The sequence below is a fragment of the Pichia membranifaciens genome, assembly GCF_001661235.1.
Source record: "Pichia membranifaciens NRRL Y-2026 unplaced genomic scaffold PICMEscaffold_3, whole genome shotgun sequence".
Classification (NCBI taxonomy): domain Eukaryota; kingdom Fungi; phylum Ascomycota; class Pichiomycetes; order Pichiales; family Pichiaceae; genus Pichia; species Pichia membranifaciens.
The window spans coordinates 1,355,145-1,370,594 of record NW_017566984.1 but is presented as its reverse complement, the minus strand read 5'-3'; the positions used below and the strand labels follow the sequence as shown (position 1 = coordinate 1,370,594).

General features: G+C 45.0%; 7 protein-coding genes across 7 annotated transcripts; 5 read left to right on the top strand and 2 right to left on the bottom strand.

Annotated features, from left to right (window-relative positions):
• Positions 1-437: 437 nt before the first annotated feature.
• Positions 438-3,014, top strand: PICMEDRAFT_59066 (hypothetical protein; the record flags this gene model as incomplete). Its single annotated transcript, XM_019163340.1, has 1 exon — positions 438-3,014. One exon carries the CDS (start codon positions 438-440, stop codon positions 3,012-3,014), a length of 2,577 nt encoding a protein of 858 aa, XP_019017969.1.
• A 1,646-nt stretch (positions 3,015-4,660) lies between these two features.
• PICMEDRAFT_34051 (hypothetical protein) lies at positions 4,661-4,954 on the top strand (the record flags this gene model as incomplete). The annotated part of the gene is made up of 1 exon (XM_019162862.1): positions 4,661-4,954. A coding segment is annotated over one exon (294 nt), but the record flags the coding sequence as incomplete, so codon positions are not given.
• A 436-nt stretch (positions 4,955-5,390) lies between these two features.
• Positions 5,391-6,962, top strand: PICMEDRAFT_72887 (hypothetical protein; the record flags this gene model as incomplete). The annotated part of the gene is made up of 1 exon (XM_019164319.1): positions 5,391-6,962. One exon carries the CDS (start codon positions 5,391-5,393, stop codon positions 6,960-6,962), a length of 1,572 nt encoding a protein of 523 aa, XP_019017967.1.
• On the bottom strand, positions 6,911-8,600 carry PICMEDRAFT_16668 (hypothetical protein). Its single transcript, XM_019161300.1, has one exon. It carries the CDS (start codon positions 8,439-8,441, stop codon positions 7,089-7,091), a length of 1,353 nt encoding a protein of 450 aa, XP_019017966.1. The 5' UTR covers positions 8,442-8,600; the 3' UTR covers positions 6,911-7,088.
• On the bottom strand, positions 8,591-10,445 carry PICMEDRAFT_16667 (hypothetical protein). Its single transcript, XM_019161299.1, has one exon. It carries the CDS (start codon positions 10,382-10,384, stop codon positions 8,714-8,716), a length of 1,671 nt encoding a protein of 556 aa, XP_019017965.1. The 5' UTR covers positions 10,385-10,445; the 3' UTR covers positions 8,591-8,713.
• On the top strand, positions 10,436-13,233 carry PICMEDRAFT_72884 (hypothetical protein; the record flags this gene model as incomplete). The annotated part of the gene is made up of 3 exons (XM_019164318.1): positions 10,436-10,452; positions 10,730-11,170; positions 11,637-13,233. The coding sequence occupies 3 exons, from the start codon at positions 10,436-10,438 to the stop codon at positions 13,231-13,233; spliced, it is 2,055 nt and encodes a 684-aa protein (XP_019017964.1).
• A 101-nt stretch (positions 13,234-13,334) lies between these two features.
• Positions 13,335-15,398, top strand: PICMEDRAFT_16665 (hypothetical protein). The gene has a single exon (XM_019161298.1). The coding sequence runs from the start codon at positions 13,611-13,613 to the stop codon at positions 14,940-14,942; it is 1,332 nt and encodes a 443-aa protein (XP_019017963.1). The 5' UTR covers positions 13,335-13,610; the 3' UTR covers positions 14,943-15,398.
• Positions 15,399-15,450: the final 52 nt, after the last annotated feature.

The following is a 15,450-nucleotide window of genomic DNA, read 5'->3' as shown; positions in this document are numbered from 1 at the left end:
TGTACACTTCCTCGGAGTAAATGGTTTTACCTTTTGTAGTCTTAATAAACTAAAATCTTGAAAGGAAGATACTGAACGGTTACTACGCTTTTATATATTTATTCTAAATCTTTAATCATATCTTCTAATAGTCAGTTTCTTAATACGCTAAGGCAGACAACCATTAAAATTGCAAACAATATTTCAGCTGAAAGTATTTATCAACAATATTATTTTAATACTTGATATAGTATTTATTCTTGCACCATTAAATAAAATTAGTTTACGTAATCCAAACTTGTATCTGACTTGGATCTGCTTACGTGACGGGTCTGACAGAAAATGAATCGGCAGGATAGAGCAGTAAAGTAGCTGATAGAGGAAGAGAGCAATGAACGAAAGCATCCAAAGACACCATCGGAGGTAATTGCTTGCTGTTGTCATAGAGACCTCTTGGCATGACTGAGCTGTCAGGCGATACAAATGTGTTCGCTCAGCTTCGAGAAGCCTCAGAGCAGATCAGCAAAAGTTTTCAACTCATTATGAATCTTGCGCCTGACATCGGTCTATATACGATGTTAGTTGAGTCGCAAAATGATCCGTTCATGAAAAACATCATCAGCACTCCTGATGGTGTCAGTCTGGGAGACGATGATATCAAATTTGCTGTTTATGCAAAGGAGCTCTACGCGCAGGGAAAGATCGACATAGTAAAGTCTCTTATCGATCGGAACCTGGAAAAAGTGCTGGCTGAACTGAATCATTCCAGGAAGCCACCGCCGTCATTCGCTTCTGCTTCTTATGTTTCAAAAAATTACTTGATTGGAACTGATTCCCGAACATCGGATATTTCGCCAATTTCACCACCAGCGTCAACTAATGTCGAACCATTTGAAACAAATGACCACGACGACAGCTCTCTCCGGAAAGGTCATACTGCTGACAGTAATGACAATGCTGGTAGTATGACCAGTCCCTATTCAGTTGCCATCGATGAGAAGAATGAAGATGCGTTTGTTGATAAAGAGAATGCTGTGGATTTGGACGACATATCCGAAGAATACACCCAAGTAGCGAAGCTATCTGCTCCCATGGAAGGCGATGGGGAGTATATTTATTGTAGTGATTCGATTCACAAGAGAAACAGGAACTTTCCAGTGTTTCAGGAAAACAGTCCCCCTAAGTTACCCGTGCTTCATTTGCCTGAACTGATTGCTAAGGTATTTACACATCAGTCTGTTTTGAACTATTTGAATATACCAGAGGAATCCAAGGTGAACTCGCATAACGAACGCTTAGAGTTTTTAGGCGACGCATTTTTACAGTTTGTCGTTTCAATGATCATTTATGAAAAGTTCCCTCACTTCAATGAAGGCCAAATGTCCATTTTGAGGTCTAACATTGTTTCCAACAGTAGATTACTGAAACTTTCACAGATATACGGCTTTGATAAGCAGTTGAAAAAAAATTTCAATGACTCCTCTATTTTAACAGGGAACAATAAGATATACGCTGATGTTTTTGAGGCTTATTTGGGAGCAATTGCTGAGCAGTATATGATGGAAAGCAAAGACGGTGAAACCAATGTAAACGACTTTGTCAAAGGATGGTTTGAAGCGAAGAACTGGCTGGAGGCTTTATGTGAAGAACAACTTCAAACGTTTGACCCATCGATAGTGTACAAGATGCAGTATTCCAAGTCTTCCAAGCAGGACTTGAGGTTGTTACTGGGGAAACTCAATGCACCAGATTATGTGAGATGCAACATCGGGAACAGAAAAATTCTCTCTTGCGTTAAAATTTCTAAGAAAGTGTATGGTTACGGAATTGGAACCAGTAACAAGGAGGCTGATTCCAGGGCTGCTACTGATGCTATGTGTAACCCAGGGATCTGCAAAATTTGTCCGGAGGATTTATGGAAAAAGTTTGAGGACGGTGTTGGTCTTGATGAATCGGGAGGATTGAAATTTGAACAATATCCCACTAAGGTGTCATTGAAGGAACTAGATATACTACGAAGAGAGATAGCGATCAAATACAAGGTTGGTGACATCAAGTTGTTAGTGTCCAAGAACAATCCTTACAGTCTGTTGATTGATGATAAAGAGCGGGATACTGTCATACAGGAGATAAACTCCATGCATTCTATTAATAACACCAATGGCGAGATCGGGGAAATGTGCCCTGACAACGATACAGAAAGTGATAAGATTTCGTCCATGGAGAAGCAGACGAAATGTTCCAACTCCATGCATAGTCATTACGGTAAAGAGTTCACCATGGGCAGAGGGGGTATCTTTGGAGAGGAATACAAGAGGATTGCCAAAGGCTCAAGAAAACGCCGTGCTGGAATTCACAGGAACGCAAGCTATTTGATCATGGAGGAGGGTGAAGGAGGTAGTGGCAGCCAGAGCATCACGAGAGAGATTATGTGCCACGAGGTGTTGGTGAAATGCAATGATATCGAGATGGACAGCAAGAATCGGATGAATGCGGTGTTTGCCAAGCGTGGAGGCGTGCCCGGGTACATTACGTACCGAACTGTCGACGACGAGTTTCTATGCGAGTTGTGGTTCAGCGATCGTCAAATAGTAAGCTATGGTCTGGATCGGAACAAGAAAAATGCCTCACAAAAAGCTGCAATGCTTGCCTTAAAACGAGAGGAGTACTACGGTCGCTTGAGCGAGGAGGAGGAGGAGGAGGAGGAGGAGGAGGAGGAGGAGGAGGAGGAGAGAGACGAAGTGAGAGAACAACGGAGAAGGCGGCAGGACGAGGAGGAGCATGGCAACAAGGCTGAGAAGAATAAGCCTTCCAATAGGAGCAGAAGATCCGACGCTGATGAAAGCTCCGAAGACTACGAAAGCGATGACGAGGAAGAGCACGGGAGGGAGAGGGAGAGGGAGAGAGAAAGGAGGCGGAGAAGCAGACAATACCGCAGAGACGCTTCGTCTTCCTCCTTGTCTTCATCATCGCCCCCGCCCCCACCCCGGCTATCGTCGTTGTCGGTATCATCCTACTTGTCGTCATCCGATTGACTTTCGTCAACACACCTTGTACCCATTTTCCGAGAACCAGCATGCAAATAAATCCACCCGAGGCTTGTGCTAAATATATATATCCATATTTGACAGAAAATATGTATACAAAGACGTATTTACATGTACAGATCCTCCGACTGCCGTAGCCGTGCCCTGTCAGTTGCTCAAAGGCATTGATCCGTTTTGGCTACAGTCTAGAACGACAACAGTTGATTGATTCCGTTTGTAAAACGGTTTTTGCCGAAAACCTTCTTCCGCAATAGGTGAGCTGACATAAGCGAGAATTCGCGTTACTACGTCACATTCCGACGCGAAGGCGCGTTGCCTTCCGCATTGGGTGAATGATCAATACCATAGCCGGGCCAGACCGCGTCTGTTTTGTTGACGGTCTGTGTACACGGACGGGCTGTGGGGCACAAAACGAAGGGGTTGTTGTAGTTACAGTTGAAAGTACGCTGCAACGCCAGGTTACCATGGTAGGGAACTGATGGGCTGTTTGGTGTTTGATATTTGGTGTTTGTTTTTCCTCATTGTTTTATGTTGACTCCTCATATGGTGTTTTACTGATTCGTATTGTCGAGACACAACTCGTGTGTTTGCAGAAAGGTACGCCACGCTTTGTGGTCCTCGAGTCTGCGAGTGCACGTTCTTTGCCTTCCGCCTCCTTTCCACTCCCACTTATAACTCTTCTTTTCTTCTTTTTCTCTTTCTTCCTCGTAGTTGCTTTTTCACTTCTTCTGCTACTCTGGCTCTTTCACCTTTTCCTTGGTAGTCTGTAAAGCAAAGAAGTCCGAACAAAATATCGCTCGTTTAAACATTTCTACTTGTTCCTCTTTTCTTTCGAACCACTTTACTCAAAAATTCATCACCGCAGCATAAAAAACACAACTACAAAAATGAAGCTCTCCATTGCACTTTTAACCCTTCTCTCTTCTGCCATGGCTGCAACGGTTCCTTCCCAAGCATGGACCACTTTGACTCCATCCGGCAAAGGTCCATCATGTGCAGTTTCCTCGTACTCCAAGTCCTTCGGTATTGCAATCTCCACCATCACCACTGAAGTCAACGTTAAGGACAAGAGAGATGTAGCTACCCAAATTGGCGATGGCCAGGTCCAAGCAACTACCGCCACCACTGCCACTCAATCCAAGGTCGCCACCACTGCCTCTCCATCCAAGGTGCTTACCACCGCAAGCCCTTCATCTAGTTTGACAACTTCCACCAGTCGTTCAACTGCTCCAGCTAACTTGGTTTCTCAAATCAGCGATGGTCAGATTCAAAAGACCACTGCTACTTTCCAATCAACTACTATCACAAGAGAAGAAACCTACTACGTTTCTTACAGTGCTTCATCTGTGAGTGCAGTTGCTGCTAACCACCCAGAAGTCATTGTCACCCAAATTACTGATGGTCAAATCCAAGTTCCAAACCCAACTCCGGAGGTTGCTCCATCCGTCATTGTCACCTCCGAACATGGTGGCCTCAGCTCTTCCACCAGCTACTACCCAATCACATACACATCATCTTTCTCATACAGATCAATCTCTTCTCTGACCCCATCTTCCAGCATCCAATCTTCCAAGACCTCTGCATCTGCATCTGCCTCTGCTTGTGCTACCAACTTGGTTGCAAAGGAAGCCACTTGTAAGACAGACAGCGACTTGACAATGACTTTGGAAAACGGTATTTTGATTGACTCTCACAAGAGAATCGGTTCTATCGTTGCCAACAGACAATTCCAATTTGATGGTCCAACTCCACAATCTGGTGCAATTTACGCTAACGGTTGGTCTATTGCCGACGGTCACTTAGTTCTTGGTGACGACTACATTTTCTGGCAATGTCTGTCCGGTACTTTCTACAACTTGTACGACGAGTCTATTGCTGACCAGTGTGTTCCTGTTGTTTTGAACGTTATCGATTTAGTTGACTGTTAAGTTTGATCAACTGCTTTCTTTTGTCATCCCCCTCTTATACATTAAACAATCAGACTCTAACGTCTTGTGATACCACTTAGCCTTTACTTTATCGGTTTATTTTATTTATAATTTTGATACCTCTCACGCAAATGCATTTCTTTAAATATCTTTTCTGAAATTCCAAGCAGATTGTACAAGTTCTTGGCCATATCCCCCAATTAGGCCCCGAACGTCTATATGTCTTACCGTAGAACTTGAATCCTGCACCTGCTCACGACTTGGTTTTCAACATGAATTCCCGCTCTGCGACCATTTCCTCATCGGGTAAACCATCTTTCTTCTTGTTCAGCGTATTGCATGATCTTCTTTGTAATAGTGCATTGGTGCTGGTTTTTGGTGGAGGCTATGTTCTTTCCCTTTCTTTTGAAATATTACGAGCAGCACACCTAACGTAATGGTTACCCTCTCCCAACCTACGACACTGCTGTACTCATGGCGAACCGCCCTTATATTTGCAGCGCTCATTGCAAAATTCATACTAGCTGTTCAACCGTCATACATTCATCCTGACGAATTTTTCCAGTCGTTTCAGATAATATACAATGACAATCTCCCCTGGGAGGTAGCAGAAAAGGGAAACATTAATAGGTCTATTGTGCCATTGCTCATTACACATTACCCGGTAATATGGTTTGGCACTAAAGTCGGATTAGATCCTTTCCAGATCTATCTCCTAGTCAGAATCCAACTTACCATAGTTTCGTGGATCATAACAGATTGGTGCTTATACAGGCTAGCACCATTGAAACATGAGCGAATTAAAGCAACTCTTTTCACAATGACCTCGTATCTTACCCTTGTACACCAGACGCATACATTTTCGAATTCCATGGAAACATGCTTACTTTTACCAACTTTGTATATCGTTAACGATATCCGTTCCTACCTTGAGCGCAATACTCCAGGTCAGAGTTACAGTGTGGTGAAATTGTGTGCACTTGGTGCACTTATATCTCTAGGTGTCTTCAACCGAATTACTTTCCCAGCCTGGATATTGATTCCTTCCTTTTTCCTCTTGAAATTCTTCTTGAAACATCCGTTCATTTCATTTATCCCAATTATTATATTTATACTAACATCAGTGCTGTTTATTGTGGTAGATTCACTGTATTATAGTACTGCTCCAAGCTATGTTATAGCACCACTGAACAACTTGGTGTACAATATTTCAACCGATAATCTCAGAATACATGGGATTCATCCTCGCTATACACATATTTTGATCAACTATCCTCAAATGGTGGGGCCGTTGTTTTTCATGATCTTCCCATTCACTAGAACATATACCAGGACAACAACATTTCTGGCCGTCATTTCAGGGTTTTTGACTTTATCCATATTCCCGCATCAAGAATTACGCTTTCTTCTACCAGCTGTACCATTACTCTCCACTCTGATTAGCTTTTCGAATCCAGCCTTCTCTATTTTGAAAAAATACTTCAAGATTGCTCTTTCACTTTGGCTTATATATTCATCGATACTTTCGGTATTTTATGGCTACTTCCACCAAGCAGGTATCATACCTGCAATTGCGGAAATCAACGACAATGTATTGACATCATCATTATCAATATCATCCTCTTCTCATACTACAACATTGCTTTTCTGGAGGACATACCCCCCACCAACGTGGATGCTAGACAAGCTTCCTAACCCATTATATTTGTCAAAGCATGATGATGGAACTATTCCTTTAGACTTACCTTACTGCAATCGGAATTATGTAATTGATCTCATGGGATCATCATTGGAAACCTTACTTGCTGTAGGCAACAAAATGAGCTCCTCTTGTCCAAAAAATAATATATATTTGGTGGCTCCTGTTAATGCAATGCTTGACATTGACACCTCATCGTACAGTATTATATGGAAAACTTTTTGGCATTTGGATATGGATCACTTTGAGTATGATAAGCACGGCATAGATACGTTTACTCCGGGTCTCGGTATCTACAATCTCATGTAGGCAGATGTATATAGATAGGTATATGTGTATAACTTTCTTTGTTGATTATAAAGGGATATTAAATTATTAAAACTACAGAGTTACCGGCACGACAACGGGTGGGACCAGTATATAATAATATCAACATCATTTGTAGAAATCGAACTTGTCTACTTCACTACCTGACTTCACTTGTGCGGTATAAGCTTCTTCCAAATCACTCTGTATTATCATGTATCTGTTCTTCCTGACAGCTCTCAAACCAGCATCTTGCATGATCGCAGCAATGACTGCACCACTCAAAGGATCATTTCTCATAATCAATGAGTCCAAGTCTGCTTCAGGTGCCAATGACATCTTCGAAGCCACCGTGCTGAAAATCATACGTCTTTCCCTCCTATCCTTCAAGGATGGGAACTCAATCTTTCTATCCAATCTACCAGGTCTGAGAAGTGCAGGGTCCAAAGTGTCCGCTCTATTCGTAGCCATTATGACCTTCACGTTTGTGGCCTGGTCGAAACCATCCATCTGTGTTAATAGCTCAATCAAAATTCTCTGGACTTCTCTGTCAGCACCTGTCTGTGCGTCGAATCTCTTTGTTGCAATAGCGTCGATTTCATCGATGAAAATGATAGAAGGTGCATTTTCTCTTGCCAATCTGAAAACATCTCTCACCATCCTTGGACCTTCTCCCAAATACTTTTGAACAAACTCGGAACCGTTGATTCTGATAAAAGAGGCTGTTGATCCATTAGCAACCGCCTTGACCAACATAGTCTTTCCTGTACCCGGAGGCCCATAGAGTAGGACACCTCTTGGGGGATCGATACCAATCTGCTTATATAAGTCTGCTTGCACCAACGGTAACTCCACAGCTTCTCTGATCTCCTGCTTCTGCATGTCTAGTCCACCGACATCGTTGTACGTAACGTCTGGCTTCTCCTTCTCGCCAACAATGGAGATAGACGAATCCGCCTCTGGAGGCAATATGTCAACCAAAGCGTTTGAATGGCGGTGCAATGCCACGGATGCCGCTGGTTTCAACAACTCTCTGTCTAATGTTGATAGTATTCTGACAACGTAGTTAGATCCTGTAGTGGAAGACACAATACCTGTCGTTTGGTCAATTGGTTCAAGAAACTGCCCAATGACTAGAGGGACAGACTGGATCTTCTTTACCTCTTCCTGTGCCCTGACCAGCTCTCTCTTGAGATAGCGTTGTTCATCCTTGATGTACTCCTCCTGTAAAAGAATAAGCTCCAAGTTCTTTTCGAGCTTTTTGAGCCTCAAGTAGACGTCGTTGTTATTGTTGCCATTGCTGTTGGCGTTCTTGTTGAGCGATCCATTGGCGGCCTTTGCCGTTAGTTTGTCGATTTTGTTGTGGGGGTGTTCCGACTGTGGCACAATTCCAAGCTCCTCCATTGTGTCCGGTTGCGTGTTTCTTGCTCTTCTGTTCCGATCAGTCTCTTTGCCTGCTTTACCACGCTTCTCCCAACCCATCCAGTAAAACCAACTTTCTGTCTACTCCAACCAACCCTCTTTCTGTCGTCTCTCGTTTGCCACCGGAATCTCTTCGGGCGCGCCTCATTTTTCTTGCCTTGGAGGAAAGGCAAGACAAGATGAAGATAAAGACGGATAGGAAGGCAGAGACGGGGAGAGAGGAGAGGAGAGGGGAGTGGTGACAGCCCAGCTCAACCATAAAAGATGTCTATTCTTGCCACAGAATTACATAGTAATACAAATAGAACGCTTGACGCTTTCGCCCGCGGGATTTAGGCCACTAGTCGTCCCAGAAGAAGTCCCAGCACAGCACTCGCTATAACGCTGCCACAAACATAACCCTGAAACTCGCCGACAGTCGTCTGCAATGGCGTGCTGCTTGGGTAGGCCAGAGGAGTCATGTAGTGCACGAACTTGTGCAACCAGTCACTGGTCAACAGATAGTAGTGCGCCCAGTATTTGCGTAGTGTTTCGGTGTCCAGTCTTTTGTTCACTACGAGGCGGAACGGCGGGAGAGGTGTTTGCTCCGCCATTGCCTCTTTGGAAGCAGCGATGCTTTCTAATGGAGGACTTTCCAGCAGGGCAGGCTCTAGTGTCGGGTTGAGCCCAGGCTTAGACTCAGGCTCAGGAGTGGAACTGGCATCTTCATCTTGCTCCGAAGCTGCTGCTGCTGCTGCAGCAGCCACGGGATTTAGTTTCAAGGTGTCCAGCTGTCCTTTCAACTGCTGGATGTCAAGGTCAAGCTTTTCGCTGTTGTGGAAAAGGTCTTTCACTTTGTCTTCAAACGAATTCACTAGTCTCCATCTCTTGAACGGCTCGAACACAAATTGGACCAGTAGCACAAGCAGTAAGTTAATGCACATAATTAGAATGGTACCCCAGGTGGAAAACTGCCGTATCTTATCCGACCACACCTGTTCTTCGTGGTACCTGTTCATGATCGACCTGATGAGAGCGTCATGTGTGCTTTCTTGCAGGTCTTCCAAGTACTTCAACCTTTCCGACATCTCTTTCACGCTCGTGTCCAGGTCGTGTGTCGTCATGTAAATTCTAGTGAATCTGTCCAAGTCCGTAGGCTTCCAACTATTCTTTCTTTCCAAAAGCTCGTTGACTTCTTTCTGTGACGAAGATCTCAAGTCAAGCGCTTTTTCGTGTTCTATCTTGGCCTCATGGATCGACTCTTTCAAGTCCTTCAACTTTTGCTCGTTTTCAACAATGATGTCTTTCAATCTGATGACTTTGTTGTATCCGGTGATCTCGTTAAGAACTTTCGATGCTATCTTGATGGATCGTTTCAACTCCACCACGTTCTGGCCCATTCTTTGACTTAAGGACTCCGCCAACACCTGCTGGTCTTTCTTCTTCTTCTGATAGAACATCGTCAACTCCTGTTGCAATTGTTTTACGTTTTCACTCTGCTTAACTGTGTCTATAATTTGCTTGATGTTGAAAATGTCCGCATACGTGTAGGTGGTGCCCGAATTGCTGCTGTTATTGGTGCTGCCTTTGGCGTTTGTGCGGGTTCCAATGGGGGGCTGCTGTGTATCAGTACTGGAATGGACTTTCTCTTGTGTCAGATCATCAATGCCAGGCACTGAAGTGTTACTTATATCGACTGGATAAGCATTGGGCTGAGCACCGAAGCCTTCTCTCGTGTGATCAGTTATCCTTTTCCCTAGTGTACCTCCTGCGCCTCTCTGTTGTTCCTCCACCATCCTCTTGTTTTCGGAGATGTCTGCTAAAATCTTTGACAGTCTCTCTTGCACTGTTGTATCTACATTGTCGCCCTCCTTGACTGGCTCTTTGGTCTTCTCGTCTTTATCGGTGTTTGCAAATTGTGGGGAAGACGACTTCGAGCCGTTGTTAAAAGTCCCGATAGTTGTTCCAAATGATCTTGTCGGCACATATATTCTGCAGCGGATCAACGATCTGATCCTAATCATCCTTGAGAAACTCCTCAGTTCATTTTCATGACCTCCCTGTTGCACAATCCAATGAGCACTCACTGTGAGTATAGACTCTCTATCATAGTAGAGGCCCGACATGTTTCTCACCTGTGTGTGAAAATTGCTCAGCACCTGCATGGGGAAGTTGGCGATTTGACAGGAAAACGGCCAGGAGAACCCGAGTGCAGTTTCGACACGGGGCTACTATACAGTGCATGGACCGCAATAGGACACTACATAGTCAGAGCAAATGAAGAAGTTTTCTTTGAAGAAGAAACCGGTCCCTGAGGGGAGGGTGGAGAAGAAAATAGGTGGGTTTTCCCTCAAAAGCAAAAACGCCAGCAAGGACATCAGGCCACAGGGTGACAAGAAGAGTCTTGGATTTGGAGACGACGAAAAAGACCACGACGACAAGACAGCAAAGCACAACAGCATTGTGGAGCTCACCAATGTCGAAGACCTTGTTGAGAAAGAAGACCCGGACAGGCCGCTGATCATAGTGCCGAGCCACAAGACAGTGAGCATGCAATCGAGGCTACAGAGCCTCCTTGCACAGCAGGCCGAACGGGAGAAGAAGGAGATTGCCGAGAAGGAGAGCGAACTAGCCAAGGAGAATGAGCTGCTGGGGTTCGGCCTGAACGAGCCAAGCAAACCCGTCGAAGATACAGCTGAAAAGCCTAGTACGCCGTCAACTTCGTCGACTGACACTCTTTCTGCAAAGCTGTCCGAGATTGGAGGCGAGGAGCCCACCGACGAAAGCTACAGCAAGGTACCCGTGTCCAAGTTCGGTCTGGCCATGTTACGTGGGATGGGTTGGAACGAGGAGCTGGAGAAGGAGCGGCGCCGTGAAAGCAGAAAGGCCCAAGCAACTAGCCAGCCGGCGACCAGACGACGGGCACCTCTAGCTGGTCTTGGAGCCAGTGTCCATGGTAGCGGCGCCAGCAGACGTTGACATCTCTTCTGCCTGGCTTGTTGCAGTTGCAGTTGCAGTTATTCCGGGGTCGCCTTCCGAATGCGGAGCGTGGCAGGTCCGGTGCGGCGGATGGACAGACCGAAAGACAGCCGAAAAAGGAAACGAGAGAAACGAAAGGAAGACGAGAGAGAAAGAGTGAGAAGAAAGGAGAGATAAGGCGGACATACAACCAAGGGATTCATTTGCAACCAGAAGAAGAAGCAATTAGGTACTGCATTGCCAGTCAGCCATGTTCAACCCGACCATAGGAGAAGTAGACCCGTCCGCACCACACAGGGCAGACGGCGGGTCAAGACGCGGCTCGAGATCAAGCCAGAGTTTAGACGACGACTCGTCCAGGACAGGCATTCCTAGAGCACATGTGAAAAACCATTCGAAAAGACAACAAGAAGGGTCTCTGTCCTACAGAAAATACAGCGAGTTCACGAGACGTAAAGATGGGCTCGAGCTGGATGAGTTGACGATCGATGAAGACTCGTTTCGCAGAAACGATGCCGGCAGAGATAGAACGGGAAGATTCAGAAGTGTGGATGGGGACGGAACTGGAGATGAGGAAGATATTAGCATCGACAACAACGCCGCAGCTGGAACGGATGTCGATGTCGATGCCGACGACTCTCTCTATCCGAAGGGATGGCGGCCGTTAATAGTGGTGTTTGGGAGTTTCCTTGCATGTTTCACCTTGTTCGGTGTGATGAATGCCATCGGTGCTATTGAGGCGTTCGTGCAGGAGAACCAGCTTGCTTCGGACTCGGTCTCCTCGGTCTCTTGGGTCTTTTCCATCTACATGTTCGTGTCTCTCTTTTTGGGGCTTTTGGTCGGCCCGTTGTACGACACATTTGGCGCCACCTACCTCCTACTCACAGGAAGCATCCTAACATTTGCGGGGCTCTTCTCATGTGGTTCTGCAACTACAATCTACCAATTCATCTTGAGTTTTGGGTTGTGCACAGGCATGGGAACGGGGTTCCTCATGTTCCCTGCAATTTCCGTCATCTCCAGTTGGTTCAACAGGGTGAAAAGACCATTCTACATTGGCGTGGCACAGACTGGGGGTTCTGTTGGTGGTATTTTTTTCCCTATCTTGTTAAGATACTTGTTTGACAAATACGGGTTCACCTGGGCTATGAGAATTTTTGCTTTGTTCAACTTGGGTGTCACTTTACTCTCGGTCCTTTTGACGAAGGACAGATTGAAGGAGCTTCGGGATTTAACAGGCGAAGCAATCGATGAAAGAACATTCTGGGATAAGCTCAAAGGTTCCATCGACTTAAACTATTTTAAGGACAAAAAGTTTATGGTTTTGACTAGTGCACTTTTCATGAACGAGTTCTCGTTGTTAATTGTGTTGACCTATCTTGCATCGTATGCAATGGCCTACGGAGCATCAGAATCGGAGAGTTATGTAATGCTTACGATCTTAAACGTTGCCGGGACGTTCGGCAAATTCATCCCATCGTATTTCGCCCAGAAATACGGTTGTTTCAATATGATGATCTTGATGTCTGTCTCGATGACACTGGAATGTTTCATTATTTGGCTTCCGTTCGGCAAACACAAAGCTGCATTGTATGTTTTCATCGTGCTCTTTGGATTTGCCTACTCTGCTACATACTCGTTGACAGGCGCCACGGTTGGGGCCATAACCTCAAAAACAAAGGACTTTGGGAAGCGCTACGGGTCTGCTTATGCGATTGTTTCGTTTGGAAACTTAGTCTCCCTTCCTATATCCGGTGCTTTTATCGTCAACAAGACTACGAGTGATTATGATCACATGGTAGCCTTTGCCTCTGCCTCGTGCTGTGTGGCCTCAATTCTCTTCCTTTTCTCCAGATATACCATTGTTGGAAGAAAGTGGAAAGTTGCCATCTAATCGTATACATTCACTATCTACAGCATATGTAACACATACAGAAACTGATTAGTAATATCAGCCGATAATCATCTTACGATTAGGCAAGTGTGGTGGTGGTGTTTCTTCCACCACATCAATATCCCTCATTTCTCACTCCGGAGAAAGCATCGGATTTTCCTTTTTCTTCAAACTGTGGCATCGAGCCCTGATTAGAACTCCGGAAATGCTAGTTCCGCTTGCCAGAGGAGTGGGTTGGGGCAAAGTTTAGCATTCGTTTCAATAACAACATTGATAATTATAAAAGGGCCTTGCTCCAGATGAAAGAACAGTGTTTGAAATGGAATGAAAGGGCAGAGAGTTTTGTTTTTCAATAAGTTCCACTAACGATCACCGAAATGTCAGCGGCTACAACCACTACCATAACAGAACAACTATCTAATCCAGAAAGGGAGACCGTCAAAATTGTCAATGACGCTCCTATTGATGAACAAATTGAGGAATTGATCCGGAATAACAACCAGATTAACATCACTAGAACTAGGCACAAAAAGATTGCTCTCCAGCCTGGCATAGATAAGTCAGGGCTAGCAATTTTGCCAGAAAGCACAAGAAAAAGATTAGAGGACGATGATATTGACATTGCAAAGGGGTATCCAGAGGTACCAGAAAGAAACAAGATTCCTATTTTTGTTGACCAGGCACATGCTATTAGAGACTACGATGTCCCATTCGTTGACAGGGGCAAGGGAGCAGATCCAGAGAAAAAGGCCTTGTTTGGTGCAGCCAAGGAGGTTATCAATTTGACCAAGAACGTCGGTACCGAAATTGTTGGCTTACAGCTGGAGGATTTGACAAACCAACAAAAAGATGAGTTGGCCTTGTTGATTGCGGAAAGAGTTGTTGTTTTCTTCAGAGACCAAAAGCTCTCTCCAACTGCGCAGCACAAGCTTGGAGACTATTACGGCAACATAGAAGTCCATGCACAAACTCCTCAGGTCCCTGGTCTACCTGGAACGACCGTGATCTGGAACGATTATCAGGTTTCGCAGGGAATGGCGTTGAACTTTAGTAACAGCAACTTGGGGAACTGGGACTCCACTAAGTATCTTTCTGTCGGCAACCAAGGTTGGCACACAGACTTGGTTCATGAGAGACAGCCTACAGGGTACACACACTTGCACTTGGATGCCATTCCAGAAGTTGGCGGCGACACCATTTGGTCGTCTGGCTACGGAGCTTACGACAAATTGAGCGACGAGTTTAAGAAATTCTTAGACGGCAAGGAAGCAGTATACGTTTCTGCACACCAGTACTTGGATAGGGATGATCCATTTGGTGGTCCGAAAAGAATTGAAAGAGTCCACCCGCTTGTCAGAACTCATCCCGCTACCGGTTGGAAGTTCTTGTATGTCAACAGAGGCATGACAAAGAGAATTCTTGGTGTGTCGCCTGTCGAAAGCGATTTGATCCTCAACTATTTGTTTGACGTGTACGAGAAGAATGCAGATCTCCAGGTGAGATTCAAGTGGACTAACACCAAGCAAGGCTACGGTACTTCTGCCATTTGGGACAACAGAGTCTCCCAACATAGAAACGTCTGGGATCACGAGGGGGCGGAGCCTAGACACGGCACCAGAGTTACTTCATTAGCAGAGAAACCATTTTTTGATCCGGAATCAAAATCTCAAAGAGAATCCCTTGGGTTGTACCTGCACCAGTGGGAATGATTACTGGCATTACTCTGTTTCCTCTCTTTGGCTTAGTTCAGTTTAACTTTATTTTACTATATTTATCTTATTATTGCGTATTTATTAATGAATGGTATGGAAAAAGACACGAGAATGAAAAATTTATCTGCTTTGGTTTCCAACGGTAAAGGATTCAAACTAGGCTTAGCGGTAGCAATACCGGATACGTTACATCACATCCCTTGCCATCTCTTTCCTCAATATACCGGGCCGCCACAAATCTCAACTGGCGCTTATCGTCTCCGAATTTCCCATTCAAGTTTTTTTATCCCCGCCACAACTCTTTACCGGCCTTCAATGCAAGCTCTGCCAATCAGCTGTGTTGCCAGTTGCTCGGTGCCTGGGGCCCTAAGATAACAACAGTTTCTTGGTACTATCTGACGGCATTGATGCCAGTGGCCACATAAGTACCTACTGCGGCATTTACAACGAGACTGCTGTTGGCTATCAAAGAAATACTTATGTAAAAGTATCTAAAACTATATGT

Excerpts from the sequence above, each read along its gene's own strand:
- PICMEDRAFT_16665 (XM_019161298.1), top strand. The coding sequence starts at position 13,611 with ATGTCAGCGGCTACAACCACTACCATAACAGAACAACTATCTAATCCA.
- PICMEDRAFT_16668 (XM_019161300.1), bottom strand. The coding sequence starts at position 8,441 with ATGGGTTGGGAGAAGCGTGGTAAAGCAGGCAAAGAGACTGATCGGAAC.
- PICMEDRAFT_16667 (XM_019161299.1), bottom strand. The coding sequence starts at position 10,384 with ATGATTAGGATCAGATCGTTGATCCGCTGCAGAATATATGTGCCGACA.